This window comes from Myxine glutinosa, chromosome 4, assembly GCF_964187855.1.
Source record: "Myxine glutinosa chromosome 4, kmMyxGlut1.1, whole genome shotgun sequence".
Lineage (NCBI taxonomy): Eukaryota > Metazoa > Chordata > Myxini > Myxiniformes > Myxinidae > Myxine > Myxine glutinosa.
In genome coordinates, this window is record NC_136264.1 from 9,541,578 (window position 1) to 9,556,059 (window position 14,482).

The window sequence follows — 14,482 nt, forward strand, 5'->3', positions numbered from 1 at the left end:
GTGGAGTTGTGGTGGGGTTGTGGTGGGGTTGTGGTGGCGTTGTGGTGGGGTTGTGGTGGTTGAAGTAGTTTGGTGTGGAGGAACCTGCGCCTTGGTTGAAGGTGTTTAAGTGTTTCCGGTCTTGTATCAGGTGTTTAAATGGTTCCGTTTTCCTTCCTCCTCCAGCCATGAGTTCCAGGAAGAAGGTTCTTCTCAAGGTGATCATCCTCGGTGATTCTGGGTACGTCGTTTCCATAATCTCACACCTATGGGGTTTTGTGGTTTTTCAAATCTGCATCCTTTGCTTGACGCCATGTTGGAGGATTCGTAATTTTTTTTTATATTGAAAGTGATTCTTCCCAATTAAGAGATTCGGCCAAAAACGTTACAACTATAACACGACGTGTCGGTTATGGACGAGTTGGGTTGGCGACAACAGGCGACTGGATCTTTGGTTCAGGATTCCGATCCGGTTTGTCGGTGGATGGAAGAGGTGTGCCGTCCACGTTAACGAGGTGTAATGCAATAGCGGCTTCTCGGTTCGTTTTCAGAATTCTCCAATGCAGTGCCCCCTTTGTGCCAAACTTGGGTGGGGGAGGTCACGGGTTCTGAGGGCATGTGTGAGTTACTCATCGGTCTTGGTCCCATGGTGTTGACACGAGCACGAGGATCTTCGTTTCACCATCACAATCTTGTGCTTTATATCGTGCGCTGATTGCTTTTGTTTGAAATACACATTCACTTGTAGTATAAAGTTGTGTAAGCTTGCGTCATCACTTTTCTTTAATGTTTTTGGAATAGTCGCATTTTTCACTTTAAAAGATTTTAATTTTTTTCCCCCCTATTTCTGCCCCCTCCCCCCCCCTACCCCCCCCCCCCCCCCCCACTTCTACCCTTCCCACTGAACTGAAAAAAAAAATGTATATATATATAACTAGAACGCCACTCAGAGCGCATACTCCCGCTTTGGGTCAAGTTGGAATAGTACGATTTCACAAAAGTTTGAGGAAGTGGTTCAGTGACAACACAAGACACAACACGACAACACACCACAGATATATATATATATATATATATATATATATATATATATATATATATATATATATATATATATATATATATATATATATATATATATATATATATATAGGTGGGCGCGATTCGGAAAATTTTAAGTCCGCTTACCGCTTATCCGCTTCGATTTGATTTTTTAAAAGCGCTTCGACGTTTTTAAAGCGATTTTTGACGTTTCTAAAGGGAATTTAATGCTTTTTAAGCCTAAATAGCCATTTCTAACTACTACAAAGACAAACAAAGCTTTTAAGATCAAATATATACATTTTTATTTAAATAAAATTTATTCAAAATGTATTGAAATAAAGTTTTCCACTCGACTCTACTCTACAGTTAATTTAAATATAATTTTAATATATGCAAGTTACATTAAAGAAAAATCAATTTGCCCGTCCTTTCTTTGACAAGAGTCTACTAGTCAACAGACTAGCAGTCTGTTGACTAGTCCTCGTCTTCCTCCTCCACCTCGTGGGCCTTCTTGAGGATTTGGAGGTTGCCCTTCATGAAGACGAGGGCCTCGAAGTTCGGTGCAGCCAGGGCCGACCTCTTAGGCCTGAGGATGTCCGACCCGTAGCTGAACACGCGCTCGACCGAGGCAGAGCTCGGGAGCGGCGTGTTATGCCTGAGAAGCAGAGTTACCCAAGCATCACGGAACTCGAGCGGGAAGAGATTGGGCGAGAGCTGTAACGTTTGGTTATTCAGACACAAACAAGTCAACAAGATGGCGGGCCAACGGACTGCCGTTTATTCGTCATGGTGCCGTAAACCATGACGTGAACATAACGTTATGATATAATGCGTTATGTCGCAAGAGCCGAGTTGTTAGGGTTTCACTTATTATTCACTTAAATAAATATTCACAATTCTAGAGTAACGGCTCAGGCTAACAGCTGATTTGGCGAATCGCGATGCGCTTTAATTTTTCGGTAGTCCGCTTACGCTTATCCGCTTCGGTTTCCGGGGGTTGTTCCGATTCGCTTATCCGCTTCGAAAACGTTAGTCCGCTGCAGCGGATAAGCGGACTTTCGAAGCGGACCGCCCACCTTTGTATATATATATATATATATAATGTTTAAAAAAAACAAGGCAATTTCACTTACATTTTCGGATTTAGCGTTCAATTCTATATAAGTGAGTGTATTTTGAGGCATGTGTGACTTCAAATAAAATTGTAAGCCAGGAAAACGTTCGTTTCATTCCTTAGGGATACAACATGTAAAACTGGCCCAAACGTCAAAACAAAACTCGCTCATTTTAAGTCGTACAAGATAATGCGACCACTCATTCTTCTGGGAAGAATCCCGTGCACATGCTGGTCACACTTATAACTCACCTAAGTCTTTCCAAGTTCATCAAATACTGACACCGCGATTGGCATTCGCTGAATTCGCCAACTTGACCCATTCATTATAGGTGTTATCTCTTCTGAGGTAAAAAAGAAAATTTTTTTAAAGCATTATACGTATCAAACGATACATTTTATGAAACGGGGAAACTGAATACACACTTTGGTGGTTTTAAAATGACAGTCTTTATTAGGAAAAAAAGAACCTTGAAGACGACGCTGCTAACAAAATACACCACTCTAACGCATAACCACGAGTTTAAACTACATTTACAACAAATATGAAAACTATTTTCATATCACAATGTTAAATATAGAAAATGTGAAGAAAAAAAAAAAGGAGCGCTATCTTCCAATGGTAAACAATCCTTCAAAAAATTCCTGGATCCGGAATAATATCCTGAACTTCACCAAATACTAATCAATTCTTCCTTATCCCAAGGGCAATCATCCCACCAACTTTCATCCAAATCCGTTCAGAACTTTTCCAGATATCTTGTACACACACACACACACACGATCGAATGCATTACTCCCTAGTGGGAGTAATGATCATTGCTATTCACACCACACAGGTGGAGATGTAGCTACCGGGCGCCATCTTGGTTGGCATTCGATGCTTGGTGATGGTGATTTCCGTCACGCGTTTGCACGTAATTCAAAGCGAAAAGCGATTGCGTTTTTTCACCTTTTGTGCGATCGTTTTTCAATAGGAAACCTATCAGTTACTACAACACTTTCCTTTATCCTTTCCTTTTGACAAAAAAAAATTCGAGAACAAATATTGTTAATTTGGGAGCGTGAAGAATGCGGCACATTTTCATGAAACTTGCGAAGTCTGTCCGAATTATTTCAATGATTTGTTTTTGGTCAAAATTGAAAACATGAATTTAGCTGTCCTTTTATTACATATCAAAATAATGCAAACTAAAGTGATGAAATGTAATCAACTTTATCAAGTAGGCCCAAATGGTTGGGAGAATGAGCAGCTGGGAGAATGTACATGTGTGTGTACAAAGTGTCTACCTGTAATGTTTTTCTATGTCACATGATTTTGTCACTATATTCACTCCAGTAGCAGGTATATAATCATCCAAGTAACGTGTGGTGTGTTTGAAACAGCTGTGAAACGTCTTTCCACAACCCTTCCGTAACTGATTGGAGCAGTTTATTGCCGCACAAAATGGCATTTTAACAGTTGTCTGGCTTTTAAAATCTGGGACACGGTCAAAACAAACGAGATCCGCGAGTCGGTCGAGTCGTGCTAACCAAGATGGCGACACAGCGGCTACACTCCGAGTATGAGCGTTCTATATATTTTCAATTCAGTGACCCTTCCCCTTCTTTTTTTTTTGTTGTCTTCCATGGGGTTTTGATTTTTTAGATAAATAGGACACTGGCAGGATTGGCAAAAACACATTATTTTTATTGATTCACTCAATCTCAGTGATTCCTTCCATTAGGTTACAGAATATACTGTGAAGGTTGAATTCTTAAAGATATGTTGAAGTAATGTAGGGATGTATGATCGGAGCAGTGGTTCGTAACCTGGGGTGCATGGACCCTTATTGGATGGTGCGGAACATGCCGGCTGGTTCATAAAGGAGTGTTAAGAATTATACGTCTAACTAAGACCTCTCCTAAGCAGCCAAATACCGTATCGTTCTACCTTTTAGAACAAATGGATACATTTGTGTAATCCATTTTGTACAGGAAAGTTTAACTGAATACCATGGATAGAGTTCAATGTTCAACAAAGTTTTTGTCCCCCGTCGCACCGCGGAGCGAAAAGGGGGACTATGGTTTTCCCCTGTGTGCGTAAGCGAAGGACCGCATTCTAATTTGGTGTGGGTGTATCTAGACATAAGGAAGAACGCTATTGAAAATTGGGTCGCCCCGTCAAAATCCAAGATGGTCGCCTTGCGTCTTCCACTTTGTCAACTCGTCACTTCACTGACGGGGGACCTAGGCGTAACGCTAGTTTGACATTAAGATCGTGTAAAGTAGCAAAATTATTTTTTGAGGTGGAGGGGATTTCTATATGATTGTAATTTATCTTTTTCCTACACCCCTCCCCAAGTGTTGGGAAGACTTCACTAATGAACCAATATGTGAACAAAAAATTCAGCAACCAGTACAAGGCGACGATTGGTGCAGACTTTCTCACAAAGGAAGTGATGGTGGATGACAGATTGGTCACAATGCAGGTGCAGTACATAACGTCTGCAAATCCCAAACACTCGCGTACCCTTTGGCTTTCTTAAAATACATCTTTGTCTGTGGCTGATTGAAGAGCAGTGCATTGACGGTGGGGAAACAATTGGATGCATTAACCAAAATGGGAAAGGAAATTGACCTGAAAATTAAAGTTTATTTGATGGAGGTAAATTTTGTGTGCATTAGGATGACTAGAGATAGTGGTTCACTGCCAACTTTGGAAGTCTTGGAAGGAATAGTGTTGGTTTAAAAATTTCTCAAATCGAGAGAATGAACGAAGCTGGTGTGCGGTACGCCTTTATTTTGGGTGGGGAGTATGACCAGAGGATAGAAAAAGCCACTAACACTGCTGTGAGCATCAGGCCTTGCTCACCATCATTGCAGGAAATGTCAAAAATGGTTGTAGTTTGATTCCACAGAATCCAGGTGACTTGAGTGGGGGATGCGTACCATAGGGGAGAAATATTGCTGACTATGGACAACTACATTTTAGTCTTAGTTCTCTTGTCTTGAAGGACAGCCTGGCTTTGGTGGCCATATTTGTTCTGGTCAGCCCAGGATAGGGTGTGGCTGATGTTCAGGCCAATAAGTTTGAGTAACCTCTCCCATTGGCTGACAAAATAGATAAGTAGGTTGATTTGATCTGTGTAGTCTCATTGCAAGGATTGAAAGACTTGTTCAGTTTCTCAGATCAGTAGTGATGTAGCTGCTGTCTGCCTGAGTGAATTAGGTATTTTATTGTACAATGTGGATTAATCTTCCAGAGCAGTGCAATATTTGTGCAGACAAGGAACAAAACTACTGGGCCAAAGTTGCTGGTTTTGGGCACTCCCACTTCCTCTGGAAGGGGAGAGGAAAGCGTTCCATCGATAGCAATGCATTGACTTCCTTTAGGGGGAACTCCCAAATGAACTTCCAACACAAACTCGATACACATTGCTCTGTTAGGATACTTGGTCCATTCCAAACTGGGTCTCGAGGTGCTTGATTTTTGAAGGGTGCATGATGCACATTTTAAAAAAAATTTGGGGGGGGGGGGGGTTTTCTTTTTCCTTCCACCCAACTTTGTGTTGCATCTGCAGATCTGGGACACAGCAGGACAAGAGCGTTTCCAGTCGCTGGGTGTGGCCTTCTACCGTGGTGCAGACTGCTGTGTGCTCGTCTTTGATGTAACGCAGACAAACACGTTTAAAACTCTTGACAGCTGGCGAGACGAATTTCTTATCCAAGCATCACCACGTGATCCAGAGAACTTTCCTTTTGTTGTCCTTGGCAATAAAATTGATCTTGACAACAGACAGGTATGTCACTAACTGTGGTGATTGCTGAGTGATGCGTTATTATTATTTTTGTCTAGTTTGAAAAATGAGGAATCACGTTGGGATCGTATGCACCATTGCCGTTGGGCTCAGTTGGCAGGTGTATTTTGTTTTTACGAGTATGTGTATGCTGTTGGTCATTATAAATGCTCCATATTGGTTTTGAGGTCCCGGTGTGTACCCCGGTTTAGAATAGGTACACCGTATCCCTGCGTGTCGTAAGAGGCGACTAAAAGGGTTGGCGTCAGGAAGGGCATCCGGCCATAAAAACATTGCTTCAAAAAGAGAACCATGACAATTACGACTACATATGGGCAGGGTACAGCCCGAAGTACCCCGTGGGGGACCCCACTCCCTCTCTTCAAAACAAGGTGGGGAACCCGATCGAAGCAAGGGTGGAAATCATTCTATTTATGACGACGAAACGTCTGATGCCCGATGTGGAGATCGGTTTCTGAGATTTGGGACATGGAATGTAGGGACAATGACAGGGAGATCAGGAGAAGTGGTGGAAGTATTAGTCAGAAGAGTGGACATATGTTGTGTGCAAGAGACGAGATGGAAGGGAAGTGGTGTGAGAATGGCGAAGTGTAGGCAGGGACAGAAATACAAGTTTGTGTGGCAAGGGTGCTCGGAGGGCGTGAATGGTGTTGGTGTCCTGTTTTCTGAGGAGTTTGTAGACAGTGTGGTGAGTGTGACTGGAGTGAGTGATAGGTTGATGATGGTGAAAATGATTGGAAAGCTCTTGGTGAACATCTCGGGATATGCTCCGCAGGTTGGTCGGAGTGATGAAGAGAAGGACAAGTTCTGGTGTGCAATAGAGAAGCTGATGGAAAACGTGAAAGATGAGGAAGTTGTTGTGGTAGGAGGAGACCTAAATGGACAAGTGGGAAGGAGTATGGACGGTTTTGAGGGAGTTCATGGGGGTTACGGATATGGTGAGACATGGAGAAGGTGAAAGGATTTTGGAGTTTGCTGATGGAGCTGATTTGTTGATTTGTAATACTCAGTTCCAGAAAGAAGATAAGCTTGTGACATACACGTCAGGTGGGTCGACGACTACCGTTGACTACCTGCTCATGCGTAGGCGAGATAGGGGGCACCTCCGGGACACAAAGGTGATCCCAGGGGAGGAGGCTGTTTCACAGCACCACTTGGTTGTCTGCGACATAAGGGTGAAAGATGCGAGGAGAGCTCGGCGGGTGAAGTACCAACCGAGAATGAAGGTGTGGAGGTTGAAAGAGGTGACAGTGAGGGAGGCATTAAAAGAGAGGCTGAGTATGGTGGAGGATGATGTGGTTGAGCTTGAAAGTGGTTGGATGTCAATGAAAGATAGTCTGTTGGGAGCCGTTGGTGAGGTATGTGGATGGACAAAAGGACCACCGAGGCACTCGGAAACATGGTGGTGGGATGATGAAGTTGGAAAGAAGATTGACGAGAAGAGGAAGAAGTTCAAGGAGTGGCAGAAGGGTATGGGGGCAGAAAAGGCAGAGCATGAAAGTTAGAAGGCTGCAAAGAAAGAGGTAGCAAAGGCACAGGAGGCATGCAGGAAAATGTTCGGGGAGCGCTTGGATTCGGAAGAGGGTCAGAGCAGTATTCAGGATTGCAAAGCAGATAGCGAAAGGTGTGATGTGATGGGGCTGAGTTGCTTGAAGGATGAAGTGGGACAAATCGTTGTGGACCCAGATGGAATTAAAGGAAGATGGAAGAGATATATGGAAATACTGTTGAATGCAGAGAATGAATGGGATGGCAACATAGAGATTAACCCAGTTTTTGGACCGGCAGAGAAGATAACCGAGAAAGAAGTTGAGGAAGCGATAAAAGCAATGAAGAGTAGAAAAGCGGGAGGGCCGACGGGAGTTGTGGGAGATATGTTGAAGGCAGTGGGAAATTGGGGTGTGAAGAGAATGACAGATCTGCAATCTGGTGGTGAAAGGGCTGCATTCCAGTGGATTGGGAACCGAGTACCCTCGGCCCTCTATACAAGGGGAAAGGTGACCCTCTGGACTGTGGCTCGTATCGAGCGATAAAGTTATTGGAGCATGGAATGAAGGTATTGGAAAGGGTGTTGGAGAGGAGGATAAGGAAGAAAGTGAAGATTGATGAAATGCAGTTTGGATTCATGCCAGGAAGAGGAACGACAGACGTGCTTTTTATTGAGGCAGTTGCAGAAGTATATGGAGAAGAGGAAGTTGTTTCTTGGGTTTGTAGATCTGGAGAAAGCATTCGATAGGGTTCCACGTGAAGTAGTGACATGGGCATTGAGGAAGTTGGGAGTGGGGGAATGGTTGATCAGTCGTGATGGCAATGTACAAAAGAGCGCGCACAGCTGTAAGGACGGGAACAGTGGTGAGTTTGAGGTGAAGGTGGGAGTGCATCAAGGGTCGGTACCAAGTCCACTACTATTTGTAGCTGTGATGGAGGTGCTGGCTCAATGTAAAGGAGGGTCTACCGTGGGAGTTGTTGTATGCAGATGATCTGGTGTTTATTGCAGAAAGTATGGATGGACTGAAGGAGAAGATGAACAAGTGGAAGGAATGTAGAGACAAAAGGTCTGAAGGTGAATATCAAAAACGAAGGTGATGGCAAGTGGTAAAGCATGTGGTGAGGTGGAAAGAACTGGGAAGTGGCCGTGTGCTGTGTGCAGGAAGTGTCTGAGTGAATTCCATTCAATGTACAATGTGTGCTGAGTGGGTTCATAAAAAATGTAGTGGTTTGAGAGGGTCATTAACCAGTGTGGCAGCTACATTCAAGTGTAAGGTGTGCACAGAGGGAGCTGCAGATGGAGGAAATGTTGTTGGATCTTGGGCATGGTGTGAAGCTGGAAGGTGTGAAAACATTTTGTTACCTCGGAGACTTGCTGAATGGAGAAGGTGGATCAGACTCGGCAACGGTTGCTAGAGAGATGTGCATGGAAGAAGTTTCGGGAACTGAGTGGCGTGCTGACGAGCAGGGGTGTCATTGAAGCTGAAGGGAAAGGTGTATGCTGCATGTGTGAGAAGTTGATTTATGGGAGCGAGACATGGGTAATGAACGTAGAGCAGCAACGAAGGCTGGAAAGGGTGGAAATGCGAATGGTTCGGTGGATGTGTGGAGTATCGTTGAGAGAGAGAGAGGAAGACAAATGATGAATTGCGAAAGATGATGGGAATAGAGCCTGTGATGGATGCTGTGAAGAGAAACAGGTTGAGATGGTTTGGTCATGTGTTGAGGAAGGATGAAAGTGACTGGTTGAAAAGAGTGATGGGAATGAATGTAGAAGGAAGTAGAGGACGGGGAAGACCGAGAAAGACTCGGCTAAAGATGGTCGAAGAAGAAATTCGGGCAAGGGGGTTAACAAGGGGAGATGCAGAAAATAGGGCAAAATGGAGTACATTGTCATGGGGCCCGCAAGGCTAACCCCCGCTCTTGCAGGGAAAATGGCCTTAAAATGCCTGTTGTATATTGGTTTTGAGGCTTCCTTGAATTGCTTGGTCTTGAGTATCTAGAAATATTATTTTCTGTGATTTCAATTGATGACATCCATTAATCGATGTAAAATGGTGGATATGCAGCACTTCTCGGTGAGATCAGTCATGTTACATTTCTGTTGGTGACTGTACAGGAGGGACAGACTCCACCACAGGTGCTACATCTGAAGTAGTTTGTGAGATTGGAATCTCCTGTAGCTGTGGGATGTTTGTGGTGACAGCGTCTGTGGTGCAGCTGCTCCAACCACTGGTCAACTCTAATTTGTGATTTAGTTAGTTGATAAATGGACAGGGAGCAACCCATCTTGTGCATTAAAGGGGGAGCCAAACAATTTTTTTTGTTTCCCTGAAAACTATTGAAAATAATCATGCTCTAATTTGAATGGGAATTTTTTTTTTTTTTTTGGCAATCAGTACTGAAAGCCCCAGTATCACTTTTTGATTTTGCCTGTGACGTCACATTGTGAACTCGCCTTGATCCTTGCGGTGACTTGCATAGAGAAACTGCGTCGAGCTCGGGTTCTGATACTGATTCCCCCATTAGCAACTCTGAAGGTTCTCAGCATGTTGAAACTGGTCAGTGGGATTGTGAATCGGACAAATGTGGGGGGTGGAGGGGTGGAGGGCGGTGTACTCATGGGTATTGTTGGCTCATGTTTTTGAGCTCAAAAGATGCATAGGGCAAGGTGACTGCGATGTTAGCCAGCACATCTCGAGAGGTGAGTTTGGTCACCGACAGACCAACAGGTGTTCAATTCACCACTGAAATTGCCCATGTACATATTATGCTGGGTAGCTCAGCAGAGATGGCGTTGGGGTCCTCCCTCGATCGTGGTGATTAGCCAAGATTAAACCGTTTCATAATGGCTCAGTAAAATGTTCCGTAAACTAAATCAAAAGGCCCGATCCACACCTCATATTTTGGACAAACCTTGTCCAATTTCTGGCAACCCTTGGGTCTTTTGGCCGTTGGTGTAGCATGAATCCATCTGTTTGTATTACATCAATCTAGCATGTTTGCAGAAATTCATGAATTGTTCACTGTTTGAGTTCAATCGTACCGTGATGTAACCCGTACACAACACGGAAGGGACACTTGCCTTCCTGGTGACGTCTTGCTCATTGTGAAGATCTCAACTTTTAATTGCAAAACTACTGACTTCATAAATTGCAAATTAGAAAGACATATATATTTTGGAGAGCATCAAAGGATAGATTGGTGTCAAGGTGGTCTGAATGTTTGGCTGCCCCTTTAATGATTTTGGGGTTGTGCATTCATTACCTCCCAGTTTTCTTCTGTCAGCAGAATATCTCAGTTGGACAGATTTGCATGAAACTTTGTGGGCAGGTTGGGTGTGACGATGACTAATAGATTTTGATGACTATCCAGATACTTTAAAGGGATTCTTTACCATTGAGAGATGGGGCTAAAAACGATACATAGCTATTTAAGTTGTGGATGGATTTGGAAGAAACTTGTTGGACGAGTTGGGAAGGTGACAAGAACAAGCAGATTAGATTTTGGTTCAAGTCTGGATTCGGATCTGGCCTATCTCTGGAATACAAAACAAACTGTACAATCATGTTGACATGTTTGCTCTGATTGTGCACCGAACCGAGGCTCAAATGAGCAAAGGTTTCACTCTAATTGGTTGATCATTCCATAATTTGATGGGCAGCATAGTTTAGGTTTTTTTTTTTTTTTTTGGCCTTTTGATCATCTTGATTAAAAGCCTTCAATTTGCTAATTGATAAATTAGACCATGGTCACCTCCGGGTATTGTGGAATGAAGACTCGTCTCGATTTGGTAATGACAGGAGCGTTTGCGTGGTGTCCAAACATAAATAGGTTGCAAGAACAATTTCATTTATTATTTTGCAGGAACATCAAAACGTGTATTGCATTCTTGAGGGATTGCTAAAAAGTGAACTGAATCACTGAGTAGCTCCTGGCACTAAACGACAAAACAATTGCACAAAGTCAAATGTTAAGCTAAACTTGCACAAGCATATTCAAAAACGCGAACTCGTTACAGGCAGAAAACCCGGATGGGCAAGTTGTGGCGAGGGATTGTTCACATCTGGCACCGACCGATGCTTAAAATTCTTAAGAGTTCAGACGAAAGATAGAACTCTGCAGCATTGGTGGGTGGAGTATACCACAGATGAGGGAATATGATGTGGAGTGAGGGAATATGATGTGGAGTGAGGGAATATGAATATGATGTAGACCAGTGATGAATAAATTTAAAATTATGGGCATGTCTTTGGTTAACGTAAACAAAATGATCAATCGGAATGTCATCTGTTATACAAACGTCTTACAAAAAAAACACGAAACAAATATTTAAACCTGTTCATCAAAAATGACACCGAGCTGGGAACAACAGAGTAATCAATATTGTCACTACCGTGAGTTGGTGTTTAGCTCCTTGGGAGACCTGGACATAATTGAGTAAATCTCCTCTGGCCTCCCCCCAAAGAGAATTGCTGGGAGAGAACGTGGGCAGTGTAGTTGATGATTGGTCCAACAAGAGCACAGTATAAAGCTTAACCGAATGTGTGAGCATCTTCACAATGAACTTGTCTTCTGATAAACAGTCATTCTGGTTGCTTTTGAGATAACTGACATGGAGCTTCCAGACAAGATATTTGTTATGGTCAGTGATTTCAAGGGTTTGAGAACCTTCAGTGTAAGCTCGTTTTGGTGGGTTTCTATAACGAGGGTCATCTATTTCCATCAACATTGAGTTTCATCTTGAGAGCACACCAAATATCATTCTGCAGAGCGAGCTAGTCACCTTGACCAGAGGTAAATTAGTATCGGCATACTGAATTGCAGGTTAGACTGGACACAATAGCAAGTCAAAGGAAAAGACATTAAAAAGCAGGGCCTGGGAACTGACCCCTGCGGAACACCCGAGGAAGCAGAGTCCCAGGCTAAATGTGTTCTTCGGAATTGCACCTGTTGATGGCCTGTTAAGTAGCATTCAACCCAAGATGTTAATGGTCCTAAATGTATATATCTGATTGGTTTGTAGTTGGTTTTTTTAAATGTAGCTGCAGGCAGATCCTATTGAAAGTGATGTAGATGTTCCACAAGTTATGGAATGATTTTTTTTTTGTCTCCCTGGCTCTCCTTCAGGTACCAACAAAGCGTGCACAAGCATGGTGTCAGAATAAGAATAATATTCCCTACTTTGAGACTAGTGCCAAGGAAGCGATAAATGTGGAGCAAGCGTTCCAGACTATTGCACGCAACGCTCTCAAGCAGGTAACGTTGTCTCCATTGTATCGTGCTTTCAAAACCTTCCTTCCTGTATTTTCTAACTCTCCTCTTCTGTTTACTTTCCCTCAATTGAGCAACGACATTTCCAAACTTTTGGTGTGATGCAATAAAAAAAACAAGTCGGTGCTTTCATGCCTGATTCCTAACTGATTATGCAACTTGTTACTGCAGGAGATTGAAGTAGACCTCTACAACGAGTTTCCTGATCAGATCAAGTTGTCGAGCAGCGACAAACCCAAAACGCAAAGCAACTGCTGCTGAAAGTTTTCATTCTTGTTAAAATGAAGTGTTTTTTTTTTTTCCTCCCCGTCTTCTTCCTCTTCTGACTTTTCAATCCACCCTTGCTTTCTCTTGTCAGAATTTCACCTTTGCTCCTTACAATTTCAGTTTGCAATGCTGTTTTATATAATATCTTTGCAATTGCCGCCCTGCACCTCACACAAAATGAAGCCAATTTTAACACTAGTCAGGTTTTGGGCACTCTGTTTTGTCCTAATCTTTTTGTCTGATGTAATTGATAAACAGAGGTTATATATTTTTATTTTTGTGAATGAGGTATTTGCTCATGTTGGTTGATGGGTCTCCTGATAAATGCTATCTTGTCTTTAAAATTTCATCTCTACCAATTGTGTTTTTGCTCGATTTGGTTTGGTCATCTGTCTCACACGTAACTGTTCAGGGGAACCATGATTTCAAATTGTACATGTTTCGGTTTAATTTATCGGGTTTCATGGAATACTGCTGTTGACCCTGAAATTATTCCTCCACTCACTTGTGTAGCTTTCCTACTTTGCACCATACATTTTCTTCTACCAATCTCTGCTTCCTAATCCTGTGGCCATGCAAGCTCCCCATGAAGAATCAGCGACTGCCTTGTGTGAGCAGTTGATTTTGTGAAGCTCTTCTTGAATTGTCCGTTATCTTTTTGGGGTTTTTTGTTTTTTTTGTATATATTCTGATCCAAGAGTCTAGGGTGTATCCAGTTTGAGGAAAGTTGAAGGCTGGATTTTGCTTGCAGTTGAAACTTTTTTTTTTTTTTCTTGAATAAAAATGTGCATCAAATGATGCTTGTGCTTTCTTTTGTGGTTTGTTTTTAAGAAACTTCTTAAATTGTCTGCAATGACTGCACTTGGATTATAAATAAGTTGTACGCTTTTACATTGAAGTTGATAGGTTTCTGTTGGCCTCCCTTTTACAATTGGTTCTTTTCCTTTGCCAATGAACACATCTGCCTCAGTTGCTCGTTTTGGATTTTCACAAAAGGCTGGCATTGATTCTGATTATTAAAATGTTGGGTTGACGTTAATCAAGTGAAGCAATTTGGCAAGACTATCTGGAGGATCACTGCATTCAGCAAGGTTTGAATTTTTTCCCGTTTTTGATTGCAGTAATTCATACCGTTTTCAGTTGATAGTTTTCTAGTGATTGTAGCTTTTCATGATTTACAAGCAGGGCAAAGGCTACTATACTTTTAAAATGACAGCAGACTAGAACGGCAACTGGTGGGGCCTGGGAGGGCGCATACTCACCTTGTGTGATCATTCTGAACAAATCATTAATTGGGCACGATACTATTATGTCGCGTACATTGCCATTATCTGGAGCCTGATTTATTGGCAACTCTTGTGCACATTAATGCTTGATTGCATCGATGAATATAAAAACTATTACCCAGGGCTACTTTATCCTATGTAAAATTTTGCATCGATCTGTTGAGTGGTTCTTGAGAAATTTTATTTATTTTCAATCCAATATGGCTGCTCGACCACAATCTTAGATTAGA

General features: G+C 42.5%; 1 protein-coding gene across 4 annotated transcripts in view; it reads left to right on the forward strand.

Annotated features, from left to right (window-relative positions):
* LOC137412979 (ras-related protein Rab-7a) overlaps positions 1-13,765 on the forward strand; it is a 14,404-nt gene extending 639 nt beyond the window's left edge. For all 4 annotated transcript variants that reach the window (XM_078775424.1, XM_068098342.2, XM_068098339.2 and 1 more), the window contains 5 exons: positions 166-220; positions 4,482-4,608; positions 5,701-5,919; positions 12,556-12,684; positions 12,871-13,765. In XM_078775424.1, the coding sequence (XP_078631550.1) occupies positions 168-220; positions 4,482-4,608; positions 5,701-5,919; positions 12,556-12,684; positions 12,871-12,960 (618 nt within the window). In that variant the 5' untranslated portion in view covers positions 166-167 and the 3' untranslated portion in view covers positions 12,961-13,765. The remainder of the gene's footprint in view (positions 1-165; positions 221-4,481; positions 4,609-5,700; positions 5,920-12,555; positions 12,685-12,870) is intronic.
* The last annotated feature ends 717 nt before the right edge of the window (positions 13,766-14,482 follow it).